The sequence below is a fragment of the Drosophila biarmipes genome, chromosome 2R, assembly GCF_025231255.1.
Source record: "Drosophila biarmipes strain raj3 chromosome 2R, RU_DBia_V1.1, whole genome shotgun sequence".
NCBI lineage: Eukaryota > Metazoa > Arthropoda > Insecta > Diptera > Drosophilidae > Drosophila > Drosophila biarmipes.
In genome coordinates this window covers 8,593,822-8,619,130 of record NC_066615.1, presented here as the reverse complement: position 1 = coordinate 8,619,130, position 25,309 = coordinate 8,593,822, and the positions used below count along the sequence as shown (strand labels likewise).

The 25,309-nt window shown below is 40.0% G+C and overlaps 1 protein-coding gene across 9 annotated transcripts in view; it reads left to right on the top strand.

The window, feature by feature from the left end:
• LOC108026674 (syndecan) overlaps window positions 1-25,309 on the top strand; it is a 99,379-nt gene that overhangs the window by 55,408 nt on the left and 18,662 nt on the right. For all 9 annotated transcript variants that reach the window (XM_050887514.1, XM_050887511.1, XM_050887512.1 and 6 more), the window contains exon 3: window positions 21,954-22,061. In XM_050887514.1, coding sequence (XP_050743471.1) covers window positions 21,954-22,061 — 108 coding nt within the window. The remainder of the gene's footprint in view (window positions 1-21,953; window positions 22,062-25,309) is intronic.

Sequence of the window (25,309 nt, the reverse complement as noted above, 5' to 3'; positions counted from 1 at the left end):
AAAGCTTGTTCATGACTTCTAAATTAATAAAATTAACCTTGAAAAGGTTACAGTCGAGTTTTCTTTTGCAATTGAAATAGAAAACATAAAAAAGGGTGGGGCAATACAACTCTTACCTGTATTTGGCATTGCAATAACCCCCCAACACACCTGACCAATACCAATCCTACCTGACTGTCCACTGAAATCGTTTGTTATAAATTTTCCGCTTCCGTTTCCGTATGTTTTTTTGGGTTGCTTTGCTGGTGACAAGATAAAAGTATCCCCTTGGCACGTGGAGTCAATTTAACGTGTTGTTGTGTGGACATAAATTACGGATTCACTGGCGCCACTCGAAAGAAGCCATAAAACTGCAGACAACAAAGTCGTATCGTATTAAACGTTAAATAATATGGCGGCCCTAAAATCGGATATTTCTTTGAGGCTTTCCACTCGAAAGTTGCAATTCTGCTGGCTGATTGCTTTTGGCGTTCGCAATTAGAAACTTTATGATTAGTTGGCTGAGCCGCGTTAAAAGTTTTGGACAGCGTTTTGCAACTTGTTTTTGCCCGAGGCCCTCTCGACCAGCAAAACACCATACTCACTCTCCCTTTTTTTTGGATTACCTCCCTGGTAGTAGTAGTTTTGCCTGTATTTTCGTTACAGGTATGTGGCTGAGTTGGCCAGCTATTTGTGGGGCTTAAAACTTTGTTATCAACAAATGTGTAAATCTGCCCAACCAGCGGAGAGCACAAAAATGTTGCAAACTTTTACCCCAGAACTACTGCTGCACCACATATATATTATTTGTATGTACATGTGCAGTGGGGTTGTCTAACTTTTAGGCAAAATATTTATGATCGCTTTAGCGAAATCCAAAACTTCCGAGTAGCGATAACAGTGTTAAGTCTGTCGTGTATTGACTTGGGAAATTTCGTGTATTTGGCTTGAATTAAGAGCGGAAATTCAACTAAACTTGGCGAGCTTAAAGTTTACGCCCCGCCCCGAAAAATGAAAACTTAATGAAAAGTCCTGTCCCCTCCAAAACCGATTTCTACCACCTTGCCGCCTCTGCGGAAAGCCAGACAATATTGAGGTAAATGCAATGCCGCAGAGGGGCGGCGACATTTTCCAGTCACGCCCACTTAACATCCGCCTTGCTCACGACGCCCACGCCGTCCCTGTGGCCCTCGGGCTCAGTGTCAGCTATCTAAAATCCAATGGGGGAGGGGTGGAAAATTATCCTTTATTATTTTTCAGTGGAAAGTTTTCACTCTCATAGCCGCAGGATGCTGCTGGGGTTGCTCTGGCAACTTTGTAATATTACATTATATGGATGTGCTGTGTGTCGCACTTGTTATCGATTACACATCACCAGGTGAGATGGGCGAGGGGAGTCACCAGTCGCTTTTCTCAATATGCTGCGCCCACTTTCACCGGGAAATCGGCGGAAAAAGTTTGTCAATCGGAGCTAAGAAGGACTCCCCAGTCTACTACAATGCCACCCCCTGAGTTTTTGTTGCCATTCCTTGGGTGTGCCATAAAACTTTATCTAAATGCTCGCATCGAGTCAAAGACGCTCATTACTTTCATTATCCATTATACGGAAAGCGGGAGTACAACGACGCTCAGTTGAGCGATTTGGCTGAAATTGAACAGCATTTAATGGGATTTTCACTCGGTTTCGTTTGCATCAACGCTGGTGTTAAGTAATCGCCTTATGTAGTTACCCAATTGAAAAGCCTTTGACTAAGTAAATTCGATTTACAGGAAGTGTTTTTGAAAACGTATGATAAAAATGACTAACCGGTGTTTCACAAAATATTCCGATAAAAGGACATTTTGGTTTTATCATTTTGAGAGCGTTCATCAGCTTTCTTCACAAACTAAAGGCTTAGGGAAAATGAGAATTTCCATGAGTCCATGCTATTAGATTGATTTTCTAAAAAGTTGTTTCATATTAACGATGATACGATGATATCCCGTGGCTAAAAATGTGTATTTTAAAATAAGTTTTCCATGTTTTGTTTTTTTTATAATAAAGTAAATATTTAGTGTTAAAAATGCCTCTTTGTAGCAACTAGAGCAGGTTCTAAATATGAGTGATAACAAAGTGAGGTAGTTATGAAGGATTATACTTTAGCTCTATTTAATAACTATAAACTTGTGAAAGTTATATGATATATGGTTTTATATTCTTTTATTATGCATTGCAATTATATTTTGTTAATGTATTGACGACTACATAAACCGCAATTACAAAAATTAAACGACGCCCCAAAAGATAGGCAACATTTTACACTAAGTGAAAACAAAAAGAGCAAAGAAAATGTAAATGAAAGTGAGTAACTCATCGAGAAATGTCAAATGATAAATCATTGGGGGTGTGTTAAAAAGGCGCTGGGAAAAGGGGGCGGGGCTGGTTAAAACTGGCAAACTGGAGCTGTCTATTTTGACGCGTTTTCTCGGCACTTTCTGTTTGTCTTTTTAATTGTTTCTGCGACGGCTGCTGCTGTTGTTCCCTTTTAATTATAAATGGCTGGCCTAATGTTTTCTTTTCCGCTTTCCGCTCGCCTTCTAATGAGTTTTGCGCCCCTTTTGTTTGACTGATAGAAACGGGCAAGAAGCTTGCCAAATTTTCCATTAGCCCTTGCCTTGACCAACTCGTTTTTGGTACTTTTCGCCGCTGTTGCTGTTGTTTTTAGTAAGTTTAACAATAAACAAATATGCCAACAGAGTGGCCAACTTTTGTCATAAATTTATGCTTTTTCTACGCATTATTATTGTTGTTTTGCAGTTGGCACTTGGTGAGCGGTAAATAAACTTAAAGTTTTTTCAGAATAATGGAAGGACCTTTTATGGTTTTTTTTCTATTCCCTCGAGGCGCCATGCTGGGAGACTTTAATTAGTGGATATTTTTCAGGTTTGTAGTTTTTAGCTCGAGGGCGGAATGATAAACGATTCGATTCTTCTTTCCAACTTCATTTTCAATCCAGAGAAGACAACGGAGACAAATAAAACGTTAAGCAAACGACAACTGCAAATGGAATTTTAATTCAATTTGAATGTGCGCGAAGTGGGCGGAAGCGGAAATGGGGCAACTCAATTAACATCCTGTCGAGAGCTTCTTCTACCCCGCTTTTCCTCTTTGCCTCCATTCTGGTTGTGTCAGCCTTCTTGTGTTTCTCTTTGGCCAAAGCAATTTCATTAAGCAAAGAAGGAGAACCCGAAATAGATACACACATAGAAACAAGTTTTCCTCCCCCCATGGTGTCTACTTAATTAGCGAATTTTTTGGCCATTTAGTATATGGCTAAAACAGAGAGCTCCACCTGTTGCCACACGGCCATTTGCATTATGCATGGCCCAGCCAGCCAGCCAAGTACCGTCCAAATCCCGCAGGTGCAATTGTGTTAGACTCTGCTTGCAGGTGTAAAATGCAAGACACTTGTCATACGTACCATACGTGGGTATATGCATGAGTTTGTGTGTGTGCTAGCCTGGCCCAAAGGGGAAAACTGTCAATTGTGCGGACGCAGCTTGTTGCTGTGCTGCTCCTCCGTCGCCTGGTTTTGTGTCAGTTGAGAACTTAAACTCATTAGCCACCGCCGGCAGGTTAGTTATGCACATCAGGTCAGACCAGGCCAGGTACTTTATGAATTTTTCATCATGACTGAACTCGGAGCGTTCAGGGAGTCCGGGGGCAATGCGACTCCACTGGGAGAAAAGAGTTGACAAACTGAATGCGCAGCAACTGATAAAAAAAAGCAACACCATATCTCATATAATCCAACGTCTTATTAAAATAATAGGTTCTTATAGATATATGTGTGAACAGAGCATAGTTTAGTATATACTAACGTATCGATAGTGTGGACAAACCTCCTTTTCTGGTAGTGTGACCAGATTCTTTTTGGAGTCTTAGCCAAGCACCACAGGATAACTTGTGCAGATCAGTTTTGAGTGTAATTCTATCCCACATAATTATCTTTAATAAACATACACATATTGGGAGAAAACTAATACCTAATTAAATTTGTTATTTATTTGGTTTTACATAAATAAAAGAAAAATTAATGCTTGAGAGAACTTAATATACTATACTTGTAAGCTGTTCTTTGTTTTATAAAATTCAGGAATGGTACATTTGCTTTCATCTCACTGCATTTCCTCTAGTAGCCTATATACTTACAAAATTATGAAAATAACATATGAAAAAAATCAGAAATGGTTTTTTCTTCTGTAAAAAATACGTAGTTCGGCTGGAGTCAAGTAGGCAGCCACGAAATTTGGGTCACCCACCGGCAGTGGAAATATATACACACCCATAAACTTATATATATTTTTTTGTCGCTCAGTGTGCAGTGCAGCGAAAAATTGCCTTGTTTTTCTCTAGCGCACACACTCGGAAAATAAAAAACACGCATAAGTATTACGTACAACTAAACCAAGTCAAAAGGTGAGCAGCAAAGCGTTAAAAGAAAATCGTTTTAGTTGCAAGTGAGAGCACAAACACACGCAAATTGCTTTCCATTTAATGTTGCATACTTTTTAGACTCGCCCGAAATATTACACATATATAGTATATTTAAAGAGATGACACGCCAAATGTAATAATACGTTTTCTTCCCTCATAAAAATTGCCCCCCCACGTTGAGCAATTTTTATTTTCAAATATTCCGAAGAAAAATTGCTGACCTGGCTCTGCTTGCATGCAAAGGAGTGCTGTATTTTCCTTGCACATTTAAATATGTGCACACGAAAAGTGCAAAAGTCGGCGCAAATTAATGGGAAATTATAAAATGCATGCGAGTGTAAGTGGGCATAGGGTTTTGGGGTGGTACAGCCGGAAAATCCACTCGAGCTTTAGATGGAAATTTGTAACTCCAGGCGGGGCAGGTAAACAGCAACAGGCAAAATTATAAATGAGCGGCATGGGGTGGAGTTGCCTGGAAACCTCCAACTAGCTTAAGCTTCAAACTTATCGAAATTTAATCTGGAGTTTTGTTCACAACAGCTAGCTGTAGCATCGGTTATTGATTAAGACTTGTTAAAGCACGTTGCCCAAATCATTCCCATCGTAATCCGTAGTGAGCTAATGCGAATTTGCGTGGTAAACTTTGAAGCTCGAACATGATTATAGATTATATCTAAGACTACAGTAGCTATCAAAATCAATGGCAACAATCAGTATGTTTCTCTCTTTTTGGATAGAAAATCTTCACAGTTATGTCTGTAGAATTTCTCTGGAAAGTATTTAATGAACTTTGATGAGTAGTAAGCGAATTTCATTACGCCTGTGACCCATGCTCCTACCCCAGATACTTCAGCCTCTTGGTGAGACAATGGAAACGAGGAAGCCTAGAACCACATTTGCATGCCCGCAGACAAGTAACTTTTAAATTATCCGATGGCAACGAAATGAAAACTTGTGCCCCTTGCCTTGTTCCAATATGCAAACATTGGCAAAATCGCAGGCAAATAAGCAGCTCACATGTGTCCCCTACATACTTGTGAACATATATAGGAAGGGACTGCACCATATAGCAGATGTATAAATCGAGCAAATCAAAAGTAAACAGACGCAAGGAGCAGCGACAAACAACAAAGGCTTCTAATGGCAGGCAGGCAGGCGGCAGGCATTTCAGTCAGACATTTCCCTCTCGATCCTGTTGCTCCTTCTGTTGCGAAAAGGACGGAGGAGGGAATGACAGTTTGTATTTTATTTGCATATATTGTAACAGTTTTTCCCTCCACTCTGGATACATTTCGTATGTACGACGAAGGAGCGTAACGATTCTGGTGCACAGATGAGCGCTTACATTAGTGCGATGCGATGGATGTGAATGCTGCAGGAAATGCAAAATAAATATATCTAAGTGTGTGTGTGTATATGAAAAGAGTTCCCCAGATAGTATCCGTTGACAACATGCACTCTACACTTTCTCGTATCATTTTTAGCCAGGCTCAATTTAAGCTGCACAATTTGTTGAGCGACAGCGAGTGGAATATTATCAGCAGCAAGCCTGCATTTCCATGTCAATTAGTTGCAACTTGCAATACCCGACTGCGGGCTGATGGCAACTTTATTGACAAGTTGCGAAACCACTTGAGGCAGGTGTCAGCTGACAGCAGGTCTCTTTTCAACGCTCCACCACTCATCTCGCTGTAGGCAAACAAACAGCTGGGTTGGGTGGCATTTTCTCTGTCCCTTTTCCCAGGGAAAAGTGGGGGAAGCACGGGGAAGCGTTGGGGCACCTTCAGTGCAAGTTTAAAACACATATCTCTAGGGTCCGTAGCCGTGTCCAATTGCCTAGTGCGGGTGTGCGTTGCTGGGAAATATTTCAGGTAGCCAGAATGGCAGTCAGCAGGCAGCAGCCCAGCAGTCTTGTCATAACCAGCACTTTGGGTCTCGGGTTGCCAGCCCGCTCGCAATCAATTGAAAATATTTGCCAGCCAGCTCTGGCAGAAAATTCATATGCTATCGCATTTTGTACGGAAAACAAGGCTTCAGGTTGGCCTTGCATTTTTCCCTTGATCTTCACATCGAGAGCATCAGCTCCACTCCACTCGTTTCCTCCATCAATATCCTAGTTGAGCAAACAAAGTCCATGGATACTGATGTAGAATTGAAATTTCAAATGCCCCCTAGGCCATGGGCAACATGGCGTATGCGTAATTTGGCTGGAGGGTCAGCATCTGCCAAAGCCAAAGCTGTTTATTTATGCTGGCCCTGCTCTGACTGCGACTTTGGGCCATTGCCGTTTGATTACACGTGTAATTCAGTGCACTAAACCCGTCGACTATCATCGATTTTTTCGTATTCGGTCCTTCTACGTCGCTTTGTGTAAGCAGTTTTAATTGAATTTCAGCTGCCTGACACATGGTTAGTGGGTAATTTATGTCTCTGTCATGTTGTGCGGCCAAATCGCTGGCCACTTTTAACATGCCCCTCAACAGCCAGGGGCCAGGGGCCAAAGGCCTTTTGTTTTTGCCATTCTGGCGAAGAAAGCCATTTTTAATGAAATTTTCAGCTTTGTTGGCCTGCTCAGACAGGCGAGAAGGCTTATGAGAACCGACAGCGAAAACTTTTGCATAAGTAGCCAGGGAGATCAAGAGTGTGGGTGTGAGCGCAGAGGATTGTTCAAAGTACCTAGGAGATGGAATATTTTAAAGTTATCTGTGGAGGGGGAAGGCGATGAGGGCGGCGGAAGATTGACCTCTGACAAGGGGGAATTAAATTGAGAAATTAAGCAGGAAGCTTCTGGTGAAGGGGATTCCTGCGGCTGGCAACGGATTTAAATAGTTGATGCCACTGACAGTTCTATTAGAAAAGCTGTCTGTAAATTGCTTATTTGCTGAGAGGACCAACAAATCACTGGAAAACGTTTTTATATACTTTAAAAATAAATTTAAATAAGTTTCCTGTACTCCAAATTTGGTAATCAGTTTTAGAAATGTCGATCTATTTTCACTGCGTGCTTTTAGACACCAATGTAAGAGATTTAAAAACCCTAGCAGAAATATACACTTTTTTGGAAACCAAAAATATTACATTGGCTTTGGTGGCATTTTAAATTATTAAATGGATTCCAAGAAAAAGATGATGGTTTATATTTCACTGCATACTTTTAATCACATTCGTGAGACGCTTAATAGCCATACTAAAAACTATTATAAAATGTGTAGTACTCTTTTATGCTTCCTCTTGTAAGAATTCAATTAAGTTACAAATAACGATTCCAAAAGTCATTAAAGAGTATTAAAGAGTAAGTCAACTTTACAATATAGTTTGAAATTTAAATATATACTATTGAATGTTTAAGATTGCTTTTACTGTTGTACATTTCCTAATACTTTTTCTCTGAGTGCTTATTTTTGTTCTTGTTTACCCGTTGTGGTTCCGGCTTAAAAACAAAGCCAATGATTGCCATGTTTTCTATACACTATATTCTCGCAGCTCGATGGCTGCACTTAGTGGCTCGATTTTCTCTGGCATATAGCAGTGCTAACTTGATTATGACCACCAGAGAACCGAGCTCCTCCGCATCCTTCCGAGGCTCTAAGGGAGCAGAACTGGAACTCTTGTGCGAGTTTTCCGCATCCGCGTTGCTCAATGATCCGTGTAAGCACGGAAAACGGGAACTCAAACGAGAAACCAAGGGAAGGAGCGAGTGATGTATGTGCAGTTATAGAAGGGACTTGGAGAAAGCCCAGAAAACCCTGAAACCCAACGGAGGGCCACTGAATCCCCGCATTGATTGTGATAAATGGACACTTTGTCTGGGGGCCTCAACTGAAGAGGGCAACTCATTAAGTATTAAGTTTGTTGTTTATCGCTGGGGCGTAAATTTACACTTGATATTTAATTAATTGTTATATACGTACTTGGCTCTGTATTGTCATATGCTCTCTGTGTATTTGGGTATTTAGGGAATGCTTGTGTACGTACAGATGAACGCATCGACGCGTCGATAAGCAAAACACATTTTAATTAATGAAATCCAATAAGGATCACACACACACTAGCACACACTCTGGGATTATAAGCGCTAAGCTAGCAGTTGGGTAAAAGGACACACACGCGCACACCCACACACCCTCACACCCTCACAAATAAAGCATAAAAATGGAAAGCATAAACTTTTCGCATAATTAATGCAGAAATATTTTGTAATGCAAGCAAGCGTGTTAAGCTCCAATCCCGGCCCACAAAAACACCTGCCATCCGAAAAACCCACTTCCGTTTCCTGTTCCTGCTGCTGCTGCTGCTGCTCCTGTTTCTGTTCCTGTTGGCTCGGCTTAATGCTCGACATATTAATTAGTTTTCATATGATGATGAACTCGGCCGCCAGAGAGACTCGGCAAAGTTTCAAGGCTTAATGAGGAAAGTTTGCCCTCAAATAATAAAAAAGACTGAAGGAAAAAGTGGCAGAAAAAATGGCCAAACTGTCAAACGGGAATGTTGTCCGATTTTCCCCAATTGGCCAAATGACGAGGCCCAAACGCAGCCGTCAACATGTCAAATAAAAATCAAATTTCAAATGGATATATATCTGTCTGCTGGCACCAGTGGGATCCTCGAAGGAGACTCAAGCGAACGCAATGAAAATAAATTATCGAAGAGAGAATGGAAACCAAGGCACAGAACTTTTGTTATATAAACTAGAGTATTGAACCGCATGATGATGATTTCTTTTCTTATTTTTGAGCCAAATCTCCTGCTCAATTCCCAAAACTTCAAGGAAAATGACAGACGCAGACCAACAATCGTGGTCGTCCCACTTGTTCCGCTGCCCTACTCTGTTTATTCGGGTCTGTTTGTGCTCAGCGTTACCTCATTTTCCGCCCAGCCACCCATATTTTCCAAACACCCCCAAACACCACCCCCTGCAAAGGACACTCGCTTGTTATCGCATTCACAGCTCCCAGCTTCTCTTCACTGTTTTGCCTGTTATTGTTGGCAGAGCGCTGGAAAATATATTTTCCATAAATCAACATCAAAATGTTTGATGATGCGATAAATAGCGAGAAGAGAGAATAACAGAAGAGCCGTGAAGAATCGCAAGTGGCATTGGCAAGAGAAACAAGGGGAATCGAAGCTGAATTGGTCAGGACCAAGGTAAATACGCAAAGGAAATCGTCGAGAAATCCCCCGAAGCAATCGCTCCCATGGATTTGCCAAGTATCCGGCTCTCTCTCTTTATTCCTCAAGTTGAAGTTCATTTAGTTGGTGTCTCATAATTTACAAACAATTTATTGCCGCCGACGTAGCCAGAAACGATTTACTTTTAAGTTTTAATTAAATTCCAACTTGTTTAATTCGCCCGCACATGAGCGTGAGATAAAGTGTCTCTTGTGTTTATGCGCTCTGGTGGAGAATCATGTTGCCCTAAATTCGAATTTAATCCGACTCTTGGCTGGTGAAGTCCCACTCGTAGGTCTGATATATTAAATTTGTGAATAAATGCACTATTAAATACGGCCTAATTGGACTATGTAAACTTATATTTCCCGTTAATATTATTTCCTAATTATATCTTGGCTCAGTTTCAGACGCCGAATTGTTTTATTTATTGACAAATCATTACAGCATGCAAAGCAGGTTTTTAATATCAAATATCACCGTCCAATTAGACCGTCAAAGCTAAAAAACGTTTCTATATCAATACAGTTTTGAAGCACACATTGCCTTAATTTAATACAAACTCAAGTTGACTTCTATTTAACAGCTCATAAAAGCAGGCAATTAGGTTTTGATAGTCATTAAAGTTGTCAACAATTGTCCTGTAAATTAAAATGTATTTAAAATGGGGAAGAATATTTTTCTTAGCTTCACAATTTAATGTGTTTTTCCTGAAATTGTACTATATTAAAATACTGAGTTTTAACACTTTTCATGAGTCCGTATTTTCTTTAAATACATTTTATTTTCATTATGGCTTAAGTTTTCCTAGGGTGGGAATCCCCCAAATTCGCGTAATTGCCATGCATGAACGCCGTCCTTTCACTTGGCTCCGCTTTCCAGGAAGTTGCGTCCGCCTTCGCTCGAGGTGTTCATTGTCGACTTGCCGCGCTCTAATTAAAATGTTATCCATTGCCACACCACCGCCACACAGATACACACAGCCACGCATGGCGGGGCACCCACACAGCCGCAGGAACCTCCTTGCGGCCGCACACAGACAGACACACCTGACTTTGACATTGCCAGGCTATTAATTAGTTAAACTCAAATTGACACTCGAGATAATCAAAATAGAAACATTAGGTTGGACGAGCTAACCGAATGGCCTTATACCACCGAGCATCCGTGAGTTCGTACGAAAGTCTGCCATATTAATCAGGCGCATTTCTTTCTGTTTGCCCTCATTTCGTCCTAATTCCTGGAAAGCCCTGACTTGTGAGCTGTTTAAGTCTGGAGACAAGACAAACATTTGCACTGACCTTTCTGCCGTTTCGTTTATTTTTGGCCTAAGCTGAAAATACTCAAGTAACCCAAGTGACGGCAGAGCAGGCAGAATAACAAGCTGTGAGGTGTAAACTTTTGCAATAAAAATCCGACTTCTGGACCGGGGCTAGTTGTAATTCTGCATTTGCTTACTGCATTTTAGATATAGTTTTTAAGCATGTCGAGTGCTTGCTTCTCCTTCTCTGCTGCTGCTTCCCAGCCGAGTGTGTAAACAATAACACATTTTTGCATAAAACGTTTATGTCGACGTGGTGGCTCTGTGGTTCTTGGTTTTGAGTTAAGTTTGGGTTGTGTTGGGGCTTCTCTTTTTGGGTGGGCTGGTCGGTGCTGCTTACAAGTGCAAAAGTTTTGAGGTTAAGACGCTTGAAAATAAGACTGCACACACGCTCGCACACACTCGCACAGAACTCACCCACACGCACACACTTGAGGACAACAAAAGTTCCTGCTTGGCTGCATTTGTCGCTCTGGGTTTTTGGCCAACTTTTACTACACCAGGGAGAAAGATAGTTGTTAATAATAATTATATATTTTTTACGTGCTAATACTAATCCTGGAAAGTCACCTGTTAAATGTTTAAAGATTACTTTTAAAATGACTCTTTTCAGAATGGCCTAAAGTTTCATACTCTTTTAATAAACTTTTAAAAATTAAAATTTATAAATTTTCAAGTTTGCTTAAGAAGAAAACTAAACATTTAAGAAATAAAATAATCAAATAAATAAATAAATAATAAAGTTATTCCTACTACAATTGAACTAAATTTTTCTTTGTGTACAAATCGTTTAAAAAGTTAAAGTTTACTGCTGTTGCGAGTGTCTTATTGTTGCTATCAGAAAAAAAACCTAAAGTTTAAATACGCTCGAAAGAGGCAAACAATCCTGCCAAAATATTTGTGTTCGCAGCATGTACATTGTACATATGTGCACCGCACTGCAGAAAGTGAGTGAGTGTGTGTTAAAGTGTCAGTGTGTGCGTGATATGCTAATTGCCAACTCATTAAAACAGTTTCGTCTCTGTGCTGGAAACCAGCAAATGTTGCCTATGTCCTTGCCTTGTACTGGAGAATTTCCATGAAAATATTTCTAGCGGATCCTTCTCTCCATTTATGTATATGTACTTTCTAATTTAATCAGTCTGCTAAATAATGAGACAAGCATCCCTCGTCGCTTTGCATTTGCTGCAACATTTTCCTCGGCACTGCATCTGATTCTTAATTAAATGCACTTTGTTGTGGGACAAATATTATTTTTACTAAAGACTCGACAAACTGGCTAACTAGCCCTGAGTAACCTCCTTTTCCATCCTGACCCCCACAATATGCAGGTAATCCCTGAAAGTTTGCCAGCGACAGAAGCGTAAATACCCAAGGGACTTAGCAGTCGCATTATGTATTCCAGAGCCTCATCCAAAATACCTATACGCACTGGATGCCCCTCCTCTGGGCGAAGTCTTCCATAATCGTTTTGGAAATTTATGCGTCAAGGGCCACAGCAAAATGGGTTGAGCACATGTTTTTATGTTGCTCTCTATATACCTACCTACTTTCTTTCCCTTTGTTTGGCTTCAAGTTCAAGAATCCTTGAGAAGCATTAGGCCTTGTTTCTCTGTATGCGCATTTGTGTGTGTCCTGGGATATTAGGCCCCCAATAAAAAGTAAATTATGATTATCTAAGCCGGCCCTTTGAACTTGTCCCATCGATTCCTGAGTTTACAAACAACAGGGAAAACATTTTAAAGGTGATCAAATAATAATGTTACTTTGTTGCAAAAAGTGTTTTGTTTTCAAGTTTAAAAAATTGGAATTTCTCACTTTAAGTTCAATTTTTAGGTTTAACTAGAAGCTACACAATTGAAAATATAAAATTTGGTTTGGTTTGTCTCGGATGAAAATTGCGACCTACATAATATTACAAATATTAACTCGAATAAAAGATTGAGAAGTCTGTTTAAGTAAATAACAATAAAATATGAAAGGCTTCCCCTTAAAGAGACCTTTTCTGCCTTTTCTTAACTTTATTTTCCTTTGAAATAATTTTTAGTTAAAGTACGTATTTTTACAAAAATTACAAGACTTAAGAAAAGATGTAGATACGTAAAACCCTGCATTTTAACCACTTTTGTTTATAAGATAGATTCTGAGCAAAACCAATGGCCAACAATAGAAGTCTTTATCACGCCTTCTTAACAAAGTTAAAACAATACAGCGATTGCAAAGCGATAACGATTTTCTGTGAAAATGCGGGGGTTTAAACTGATTTAAATTGGCGTTCCCTCTTCCTGTGAGAGAAGCGTAAAATAAAATTTGGCCATATAATTTTGGCTTGTTTGGCTTTCGGCCAACGACGGCTTTTGTGGCCAAGAGCGGGGCGTGCATAATCGCTGATTAGTGTCTACGTGTGAAACGGGAGGATCTGCCTGGCCGCAGCACCGTCCTGCCTCCCGCTCTGACCCCTCTCTCCTGCCGCAACAGGATCCGCAGGGCCTTGTGGGTCATAAATTCGCATTAGGAGCGGGGTGCGGACGTGAATTGGACGCTATTGCATCCACTAATAAGCAGGACGCATGTTATCCGCTGTGGGCGTGGCACTACGATGGCTTCCCTTGCCCCGAAAAAAAGGAAAAAAGGATGGGTGCTGCATTCGCACACCCTCACGCATAATGAACTCGAGCTGAGCTGAACGCAAGCGCTTAACTTAATTAAAAAGTGCATTCTATACCCGAGCACCGCGCGTTGGCTCGCTATTTTTGCGAAAACACTAAACGGCCAAAACGGCAGGCACCGAATGTAACCAAGAACAAGCAGAATGGGGTGTGTTGTGTGTGGGTGGCATTTTCGCATATTTTACCGTGAAAATATATATTTTCCAACGCAATGCAGCCGAAATTCTCCTAAAATTCTCATTCTACGCCCTCCATCTCCATTTAATTTATGATGACTCGCGATCTGGCGGCGAAATGTGTTGGCGAGGGCATAATAATATCAATTAAAACGCATTTCGATACGAAATCATTGGGTCTGGAGGGGCCCCTTTAACATTCCACTTTGATATACCGCATAAATTTAATTAAATAAGTTATTATAATTTAATTGGATTTTTGTTATGTAAATTGTTCCCTATTCACATAACGTTTCTTCACTGTTTTTTTATTATTATTATTTGTTTTACTTTATGCTGCGTTTTTGTTATGATAACACAGGTCCAATTAAAAGTCGAGCCAGTAATGAAATGTGTAATAACAGCCGCCTGACCTCTGACCTGTGAACTGAAGCAGTAATTTGCTGTAATGCGACACTTTAATTGATTTTTATTTGCGTCAAATTAACGTCCATCTACTGGAAAATAATAATTGAAAAAAGTCAGACGGATTGCAGGAAAAGTAATGGAATGATTGCTATTGAAGAAATAAAAAACAAAATAATAACTGTAATTAAATGACAGGTTGTAAGGAATAATGATTGAACAAATCAGGTACATTTTATATCTAAAGTACAAGGACATATTTTAGGTTAAATCTGCGTAAATCTATTAAAAACTAATAGAACAGTAATTGTAAAAGATATATAACGATATATTCTATGCTAAATGTGGATAATTTTAAATAACTTTCTTGTAACGCGTTCACAACATGACTTTAAATTAGTTAATCAACCACAATAGTTTTACAAATACTGCATCATTCTGTGGCTTAAAACACATATCCCTGTAAGGTCCATTTATCAGGTTACTGAAAAATGCATGAGTTTCTGTCTAAACCGCATTCCCACTGCCATTTACAAATTAGTTTTGCTGACGTTGTGCTGGCTGGCTGGCTGGCTCTTTCTAAATCATTGTCAAATGCATAATTTATGAAAACTCGCGATGATTGAATTTAAGCTGGCGTTCGATGGCGAACCAGGTGCAGGGGTTGGGTTGCCAGTTGGAATTCGGCAATTGAATTTTCGGGGGCTCATTAATTCTGCCTTGTTTGTCATTGACTCATCTTCATCGGCTGTGAATGATGGGAGTTTACCGGCTGAGTGGCTCCTGTGTGTCTGCGGCCTTCATTTTGGCTATTGATAAACTCTGCGTCTGCGGTTGCCAGCGAAATCCCACAGCCTGCCACTCGGGCTTTTTTTGTTAATTTTTTTATTTTCCCGCTTTGCACATTTTCAGAGCAATTAAAATTGATTTATGGTGTCGAGACAGCTCGCAGCTCCAGTCAAATGCACTGTGGGCCATATATATCCGGGTTTTCTGTTTTTTTCGGCGTTGGAACTGGAGAAAATTTCTCTTTATTTCCCCCTTAGACCTTCTTTTCAGCTGGACAAGTTTTTGGCACACGCGTGCCAAGTTGTGGCTTCCTTTCCCTCATTTTATTTCACTGTGTAATTAGACTGAGTAATTTATTTTTATTACTCTTCATTTTCAGCAAGCTCTTCTTCGCTGACCACTTAGAATAAGAGGCAACAAATTTGTCAGGCTGCAAATTATGTTGGTCCCTTGTATTCTAAATTAGCTAAGCAAAGCTGCGTGGCAAGTTTTTAATTATAAATGCTTTAAACTCGGCTACAGACATTTTTGTGGAGCACCTGCAAAGGTGTTCCTTTCCTTTCGAGAACCTTTTGTGGTTTGCCCCGATTTGCCTGGTCCATTTAATTGGCTTTAAGCTTAGTGCCAGAACCTTTCCCTTTCTCCGTTTTCTTTCATTAATGTACTTCGCAAGAAATTCACGCTCTGACGCCTAGGACAATCATAAATGATATATTGCCAGTCGGCGGGTAGCTAGCAAAGTTTTGCGTAATTCAAGGCGCGCAAAGTCACAAGATATAAAATTCGTTCACGGAATCATTAAAAAGTATTAAGGAGGTGACCGAGAAGAGAAAACGGCCAACCAAAAGCGTAATTTATGGCCGAATTAAGCGAAACTAATAGGAAAAAGTGGGGCTAGATCGTCCTGGGCCTGATGTCCTTTTTGACAGCACCTTCCGCTGTTGGCTTCTGCTGGTTTTATGAAGATGGACACTTGTAATTCATTATGCGCTCGGTGCCACGGAGCCTGAATCAACGGAAATGAGTCCAGGACAACTTTGCTGTTGCCGTTGCTGCCGGAGTTTTTTTTGTTTATTTCCCCAGCCCTGCTGCGCTGCCTTTATAGCCATGTTAATTTTTCTTCATTTTTAAAGTCTCGCTGCTGCCGGGCCCTTGTTACTTGTCAAGTTGCAGACTCGTTAGTTAGTTTTGGTAGAATGCCTCGGTAATTGCTTGCCATCATTTCTGCTCGACAATTTGAATGGTCTGCAGCAGCGACATCTGGCGGAGTTTTGGTAGAAGCTTTTCCAGGACTTTCAGCAGCTTACAGTGTTAGATTGAGCTTTTCCAGGACGTTTTACAGTTTACAGTTTTGTATTTTAATGTTTTTAAAAGTACTTGAGCTTGAGTGAAAAGCTTGGCTATGGATTGCACAAACCTAAAAGCTTGTGTCACATCGATTTTTAAACATTTTGAAAGCGTTTTTAATCCTGCAACATTTTAAAAAAGTTTCAAAAACTATTTACAAGTTTTGTAAATATTTTACTTCAAAGCTTACAGGTAAACAAACTGTAAATATAAGTTTCTTACTTCCTATAATAGATTTTATGGTTTATTTGCTTGCTTAAAAAAATGTCTTCGCTTGAAGGATTTATTGGATTTTAACCTTTATTTAAATTTACAATGGTGAAATGTAACGCTTTAAAGGCCAGAAATAAAATTTGTTTTAAAATGAAGCTTCCATAAAACACGGCGAGAGCTTTTTATTTCCATTTCCGGTCGAAACTTTGGGGTACGATAGACAAAGCTTTATGTCTCTCCGAAAAGCTGCACATGCGCAGAGGTCCTTGACAGCCTCCCATGCTCAATCCCAACCCGCTGGACCAGAGGACCCTCCTGCACATGTGTGAGCGAGAGTTTTATCACAACATTTAATTTGAGGCTTGCAGCTTGTTTTGGTGTCAGTTGGAAACTTTCTGGTGAAGAGTTCGGTTGGCTATTTTGGCACGAGCGGGCACTTTGGCTCGCTCCTTCATAATCTACGTCTCCGACCGTCTCCCTTTCCTGTGCTCAAAGCCCCTGCGTCACTGTTGCTTTTAGCCAGCTTTAAGGACATCCCCTGGGCGGCAAGGGTGCGTATACTTGTTGTTTTGTTTTAAAGAACAATGCGAAAATCCGCCGTCGCGCGAACCCTCCATTTCCCCTCACAGCGCTCTGACACCATCGATTCGAATGGACGGCAAGAAAATCGAGGGGCTGTGAGGACTTACCTGTGTGTTTTTGCCCTCTGTAGGTCAGTGTTATAACAATTCGCAGTCTGAATGCTTTCCAGTGCTAGTGGTTGTGGCACACTTTTGAGCGCCACGATTTTGCATGGCTGTCTGACGGGATTCAGCATTCAGGTTTCAGGCTCAGAGCCAGAAGAAGAATCGTGCCAGAGTGTGGGCGAGGGTTTTGCATTTTCCGCCATTGGCTTTCTGTCAAGTCACTCGGCAAATACAGGCCCTCACACGCAACAGAGAGAGAAATGATTGTCATGAGACATTTGGGGAATGTATTTGTAAGGGACTTGTGAAAGACATAAAACCAAAAAATGAAACACAAATGAAAATACATTTTTGAATCGGAATTTGTAAAATAAACATTTCTCTTTATTTAAAAAGTTGTTGTGATGTGATGATTTTTACAGTGTATGCAAAGTCAGTTTTCTTCCCAGTTTACATTTAAGGATTGTTTACATTTGAGTGCGTTCTTGATGTTTCTAGAACTCGTGCTGGCCACAGAAAATGACTGCCAGGCTGTCGGACTAATTGCATTGTTGAGCTTTTTGTTACTTTGCATGTAAAACAAATTCGTGTGGTGCATAATTTAAATATTTGGCCTGCCCAAATGAAAACGTAATGCCCCTGGCTGTAGGGCAAGTGAATGGCTATTGTTGCTCCGGCTATTTTAGGCCCAGCTGAGTTTTTGTTATTTGCCCCCAAGGAAGGGCAATAATTTTGCCGTTCAATTAGGTTTTAGGCAGCAACAAATGCGAAAAGTCAAGTTTCCTCTGTTTTTACGACTACTATAAAGATAAAAGTTCTCCCCAAAGATACACACGCTCATATGGCCGGCAATAAAATACAATCTGAAAGCCCTATACCACGTGCCTATGTATGTAAGGGTATGTGTTTCGCATAATAAGTTTTGATTTTCTTTTATTTGCCCTTTTTGGACGATGGCTCTCATATTTACCTTCTTGACACCTCAATGGACAAAGGGCACGCACGGCGGGGACGGGAGACAATCCGGCAAAACGAAATGAAAATGTTCATTTCACCTAAGCCTCAGCGCATTTGGCTTATTTATCATTCAGTTTCGGGGCCAAAAGACAAGAAAACAACAAAACATTTACACACGACATGTTGACGGAATGTTAAACACCCTTTGATTGAATAATAAAATATATACCAGGGGCATAAACATGATTGAAAATCATATTATTATCCTATTATATACGTTTATCAACATTTAGTTGGAAAAAGTAGCTAATGACGTATGTAGATTTATTTAGCATCCGTAGTTTAAACCTTTATATATTATTATTATTTCTTTCATTTTGTTTTCATTTGAATGTATTTAAAATCCTTAGCGCAGTTTTCTAAAGATAATTTGTAAAGTTTTTGTAAAGTTGGGAAATTTAAAGGATTTTACAAACCTCTGGGAAACACTTCGTTATTCTGTTTTCGTCTAGGGTATGAAACGGAAATGGGTAAATGCCTTGGCAGTCATTGGTTTGGCATTGGTTGGGTTCACTGGCAGCAGCAGATGGAGCCGAGAATGGAATGGTAGGCCCCTTTCGAAAGGAAACCCGAATGGAGGCAAGAAAAGCTGCCTTGTCATCAACATAACGACAGCGCAGACATCTTGAATGTGCTTCTGTGTGCCAGTGTGTGCGGGTCGCCGCGTTTTTGTTGCTGACCTGCCCCTTGCCGATTTGCTGTGCGGGCACCACGCTGCGTATACGTGTTCTCGGATGGATCGAAATGTATTGCCTACATTTCGGGGCCGTCCACCCAGATAATGCTGCGAAGTGAAACAGACTCTGGGTCTGTCATCCTCGCGTTGCTGACGCTTCGCTGGGCACTTTAGCTGCTGTCATTGACTGTCAGTTGAACTCCTTTTCATTCCTTTTCACTTGCTCGCATTAACTGCCAGCCATTCCGGTGCTTTTTTTGCGAGCTGCAACTGTTGAAGCGATGGGTTTTAGCGTAATGCAATTGACACATTAAATGAGCCTGCCACAATTGAATCAGCGCTGGTAGATCCTCTCATCTGTCCGCTGTTCCGCATTAAATATTCCCTTCGTTTGAGCAATTCGAAATTCCTCCCGACCAGCGGACCGTGAATAGTTATTTGAATCTGTCGGAGCGCACAAAAGGGCATTAAGTGCCAGGCAAATTCCACAATTCAATAACATTAAAATATTTATGTGCGCATTTTATAGATTTCCCAGCAGTGAAAATATTTGCAAACCATAAATATTGACAGATGAGAACCCAAAAAAATATATATTTTCTTTGTCGTAAAAACAAAATGGTTGGGTTTTTAACCTATTTTTTTTTTATTCCCCCGATAACAACGCGCGTTCAGGCGAACAAACTGTCAATATATATATATATATATATTGATTTATGGCCTGGGGTTTGGCTTGTTTTTGTCATCATCCCGAAAAGGCGCTCAACTATTTTGAATGCCACAATTTGTCAGAGAAAAATAGGTGAGAGGATTTGGCCCAACTGCAATTCAATTTAACGTTTTTGGCAAATTGTAGCCATTTCAAAATATGAAACAAGCCAAGCGTGCCTGCCGAAAATATACATGGGACGTTGGCCCAACAAATACAGAGAAATGAAAATGTAAAATCTGAAACTGCTGGCAAAACATTTCCCCATAGAATATTTTGCACGTTCTCCATCCGGAAAATCGTTTCATGTCCGAGAAGCACAGAAGATAACTTTTGCTGCCTGCCAAAGGGGGAATTTTTCAATTATGAAAACAGTTGAAAAGGAAAACAAGAAGACTGAGTGGAAAACAAGGAAATCTATCAATAGTAGAGCCTGACTTCCGTCGAAAAATTGAAAGAAGGAGGAACGGCTGAGGCTTGTGGCTAAGATAGCATGGCCACCAGCCTCAGCCGTTGCATATAAGCAAGTTGTAGGGCGGAGAGCCAGAATGAGAAACTGTTGCCTGTTATTTCTTATTTCCGTGCTGCCTTCACGAAAACTTTTGGGTTTATCTTACCCAGCGGTTATTCACACCTATGTGTGGCGGATGGAGGAACTTGCCAGCTAAATTGTTTAGAGAAGAGCAGTCGCAGCAGCCACAGCTCAACTCCTGCTGAACCCGAATGAATGACAGCCTCTGGCTGGCTTGACAGGCCGCCAAAAACTTAATGCCAGCAGCTTCTAAACCGTTCTCGGCCCAGAACTGAACTCTCGCCCTGACAACTTTGACTCGGCAAGTTGGCGCATTCAGGTTTTGCCTGCTAATCTGCAAAAAACAGCAAACGCCTGAACAAAGATAACTTAATTCGCCTCGCAGTTTGGCTGGGAAAAAGTGCAGCAAAATGAAAATGTTATGCCAAACTTTCTGACTCCGTTGGCTTATGGAGGGGAAAGATTTTGTCGCGATGAGTTGGAAAATAAATGAGGAAAGGCTTAAGGAATTTATAAATCTGAGAGTTGGCAAGGAGTCCAGGATATTTGCAGAAAAGCTGGAAAAGCGTTGCATAACTTTATTCCCCATAAGATCCTCCAAAAATACGTTGGACATATTTTTAAGACTTTTTTTGCTAAGAAATTATATATTTTTCACAAACAACCCCAAGATAAAATAAAGTTCATGGCTTATGAAAGAAAACCTAAATTTTGAAAACCAATATTTTGTATACATTCACTCATTCAATTATTTGAAAAAAAATAAAATGAAAAAACATTTATTGTCCCAAAAGAAATGAATTAAGGGCCGTACATATAATACTTCGAAAACAAAAAGTTAAAGGCTTATACAACGCTATTAATTGTTCAAATAAATCCCAATAAGTTAAGATGTCTTCATTAAGGATATGGCACAACATTTCAGTACAACAGAAAAGGGAAATAAAATATTTCTCATGTATATATAGTACACTCCCCGCAGTGAACTGCCACCCATGAAACCGGAAAACCGCCATTGGAGTTTTTCAGTTGCTCGTAAAGTCTTCATCAATTCGCATTTAAGGGGAGCGTAAAAAGAAGCAGAGTCGCCCGATTTCCCCTGGCCTAATGAGGCAACACGGGACATGGTCAGGCGACCTCCCTCTGAATCCCCAAACCCTCCAATCCCTCCGTCCCGGGTCTTCTGCTTTTTATGTTCGGCCATAAAATGCGGACAGCTCCTAGAACTGGATGGGCCTGTGGATGGGGCTCCATTAATTATGCAATGTCCGGCTGTTGGTCGAAAAAGCCTCAGCAACTCGGCGACTTTGCTGCTTTTGACCCACACTTTGTAGCCCCCAAAGGAGGAGGGAAATGCCACACACAATTTGCATTTCTCATTGATTTTCCAGTGCATCATTAAAAATGCATTTAACGCGGCCCGAAATACACTTTAAGCATTGTTCTTATTTAATTGTTTCGTGCGGTGGGGGCTCGCACATTTCTGCGGTCATACGAATCACTGATGGCAATATAAATGCATTTCAGAGTCTCCTTTCGGTTTGAAAATTTCTCCCCTCATTACTCTGTGACTCCAACTTTCCGAAAAAACTTTCCTCTGTCTGCGCTCTCTAATTAATGAAATGAAAATATTTCCATTTCAAAAAAAGGTCTACAAAAAAGTTGATGATGTTCTGGCTAAAATTAAAAAAGTTTTCTATTCTCCCCGCAAACGCACTGCACTCATCGTATAATATTGTTTGAAAAATTAGCTTTATTTTATATGATGAAAATGCTTTTTATTTGCAGAAAATCGGGAAACCATCGGCGGCAGCGCCATCAGCAGCAGCCTCTCGATCCCGGGATGATATCTACATCGATGATGATACCAACGAGGGCTCCGGCGGACATGGCGGGGTAAGTTCCTCCTTCACATATAAATTAGTTAATTAAATTTTCGTCATGCCCCAAAAGTTTGCCCTCGTAATTCAGTAAGCTGATCGGGAGTGGAGCGGAGTGTGTTGCGGATGGGTTTCTTTTTCCCATTTGCATATCACAGGAGTCTGCACTCTTTCACTTTTCAAAGTTAAAATAAATAGTGCCTTTTTTGTGTGCTGTTTTGCGCATACATTTTCCGCCTCAACAAGTTCAGCAATTTTGCTTTATTTCGCTTTTTAAACTTACAACTTGGGCGATAATCCAGCAGAAAAGATTAAACGAATTCCTTTGTTGATTTGTGGCAATATTAGTTCATTTGTGGGATAAAATCGTTAATAAAGTATAAAAGTATTACATTTAAGCTACGCGTGGATACTTTAAAATCCAATTACATGAATAGTTATTACATTTGATAACCCTAGGTTAACCACAGAATCTGCATTGCCTGCATATAAATTGGTTTTTTTTGTTCTCAACCAACCAGATATACAAAAAAGGGTAGCCCATTCGATATGCAAAAACAAATGCAAACCATATGTGTAAAAGTTGGGGCGAAACGCTTGTTACGTAATCAAAACTTGGCGCTGGAAAAACTCATTTGTTTATGCGCATGAAATGTTAATGTTCAACACCTTTTTTGTGCTCTTAGTATGAGTGTGTAAAATGTGTGTGCATTTGGCATGTGAGCGACATTTGTTTGAAAGTTTTTCGACAGCACTGCGCCGGCTTTTCCGCCCAGGGAGCGTCAATTGTGAGCCCACCCTATGATTCCTTTTTAACACATACGCGCCCATTTCCACTCACTCATACTTGAGAGAAAAAAAACTAATTAAAATGCGTGGCTGACATTGCTGCGGCAAAAAAAAATCAGAAAACGACGTGAACTCGAGCGAGTAAAAATAGAAAAAGTTTAATTAAATTCTTTGGCTTTTTCGTTTATTTTTCTTGGCTCGTTTTGGTTTCCGATTTCTTTCCTATTGCCGCGTGAATTTAATTAAACATTTTGTGCTCTTTTGACGTCGAAAAAGGGGCGAAGGACCAAAATAAATAGAAAATTGAGAGAGAAACTTTTTCGCGGAATTCAATCAGCGAACTCTCCTACATGCGGGGCACGTTGCATACTTTAACGAGCGACTGTGACTAGATCAACAATCCCTCAAAAGCTATTGACTTGGGCATTAATATTGCATGGCAACGCAGGGATTCTAGAGCCGTGCTGCTGGACACTTGCCGGGATTTCAGCCGGCTTTGTCCAAAAAATATGTAAATAAAACCACCACCCACCAACAAACTTGTTTCCAAGTTAAAAATAATTAATTAACTGTAATTACTTATTTATACTCTGCAAGTAGAAATTTTAAATATTAGAAAAATTGTTCATAGTATGGAAAAAAAGACCATTTCTTCAAAATATGCTTAATATTGAGTTATTTTTTTAAAGCATCATAGCAAATAAATACTAAATCCTCCAAAAATGATTTTTTTCTAATTAATAATCTAAAATATATATTCTAATAATCTAAATTATTTAAGTTCTTCAGTTAAAAAACTTAAATGCTTGTACTCAAAAATATACCACCATATAAACTATTTTCTTGTAATATGTTTTTTTTATCTATAGTCAGTAGTTTATTTAGAAATATAATTTAAAAATATGTTTTAAAACTGTTAAGATTGAGAGTCTAATTTTTCTAAACATAGCTGCATAATCGGAATATGAGGGTATGCTGAGATTCGTATCCTTGAGAATCTTTTTTTTTGAGGCTTTCTATCTCCTTCGCACCATGGCGTTTTCTAATTTCCCCCAAGCCCGTCCCCCGTTCTCCGCCAGCCATCCCCGTTCCGCTTTTTGCACCATTTCCGCTGCGGTGGTCCTGGAGCCTGTAGCCCGTAGGATGCGCCTGCTCCTGGCATGTGCCATCATGGCTCATGTCCGTCCCAATGTGTTGGCACTTTTATGTTTTATGCAACTGACAAACGTAAAAACGTCTCCCATGTGCTGGCTTTTCACGTCTTTTTTTTCATAGCTCCTAATTCTATCTTTTCTCTCTTTGGTAACACACAAAAAACTGGCAAAAAGGGGAAACTAAATGCAATTTATTATGCGCTCTGTTGATCTTTTGGGCCATCTACCACTACAGCTGGACCTTTAAAGTGATTAGGCCAGTGGCTTGATGGATGCGCATGGTTTCCTCTTTTCGCTGTTATTCTAGTCATTCCTCCCTGGGGATTCATTATTATTGTGTTATTAATGGTTTGCTGGGGCCAGACTTTCCCCAGAAATATGATAGATTCGCAGATTATTCAGTCAGGGTTCTAATATGTCATTCTACTTGGCTGCGAGTTAATCAGCGCTGCATGTGATTAATGATTCCCATCGGTCGACGATGGATGGGCTGGCGTCTTAAACTCTTAAAGCTATTCAGGCGTAGCGCCTGTTTAAGCCAATTTTTGTGGGACGTGTCAACAAGATAATGAACTTTTGTTGTGCACTTTTAGGAGGAGGCATATGTGCATATGCCAAACCTATGCATGCATATGTGATGCTATTGGCCTCCCTGCGATTGTGTTTGTTGGTATGAAATAAGCTGCAATGCATGCAATGCACGCAGCCAACAGCTCAGCATCACTGAGCACACAGAATTGCACTGGAAAAAAGGGGCTAGAATCAAGAATTTTGATCAGGAATTAGAGCGCTGAAAAATAGAATTAGAATTAGAATGATAAAAGTTATACTTGATTGCAGAACGAAAACATTTGTTTTTGACAATGATTCAAATTATAAGATAACATTTTTTAAGGGGTTTTCTTATAATCTTATTTGTAGATTAAAAAAAAATTTTTTATGTAAAGCCCCTCTTTGACAAGTTTTCTTTTTAGCATCTTTTAATGCTTATAAAAAAATGTTTTTAAAAATATGTTTTTTTAAATTTGCTATCATTATAATTATTGTACTAATTATATTATTGAAGTTCCTAATATCTTTGGTTTGCAACCAAAAATGTAGTACTTACTTAGGAGCAGTTTTAAATAAGGAATATTTTCTAAAATTCAAACTAAATGTTGTTCGCAGTGGACCAACACTGAGCATTGTCGGTGCATTTTCCAAAGTGGACAAAGCCCGAGTGGGCGGGAAGGGGAAAACGAGCTTGTCGCAGGTCCTTGTTGATTAATAACGTGCACATGGCGCACGTGTTTTTGTGGATGGCCAAGAGGAAAAGCCTTTT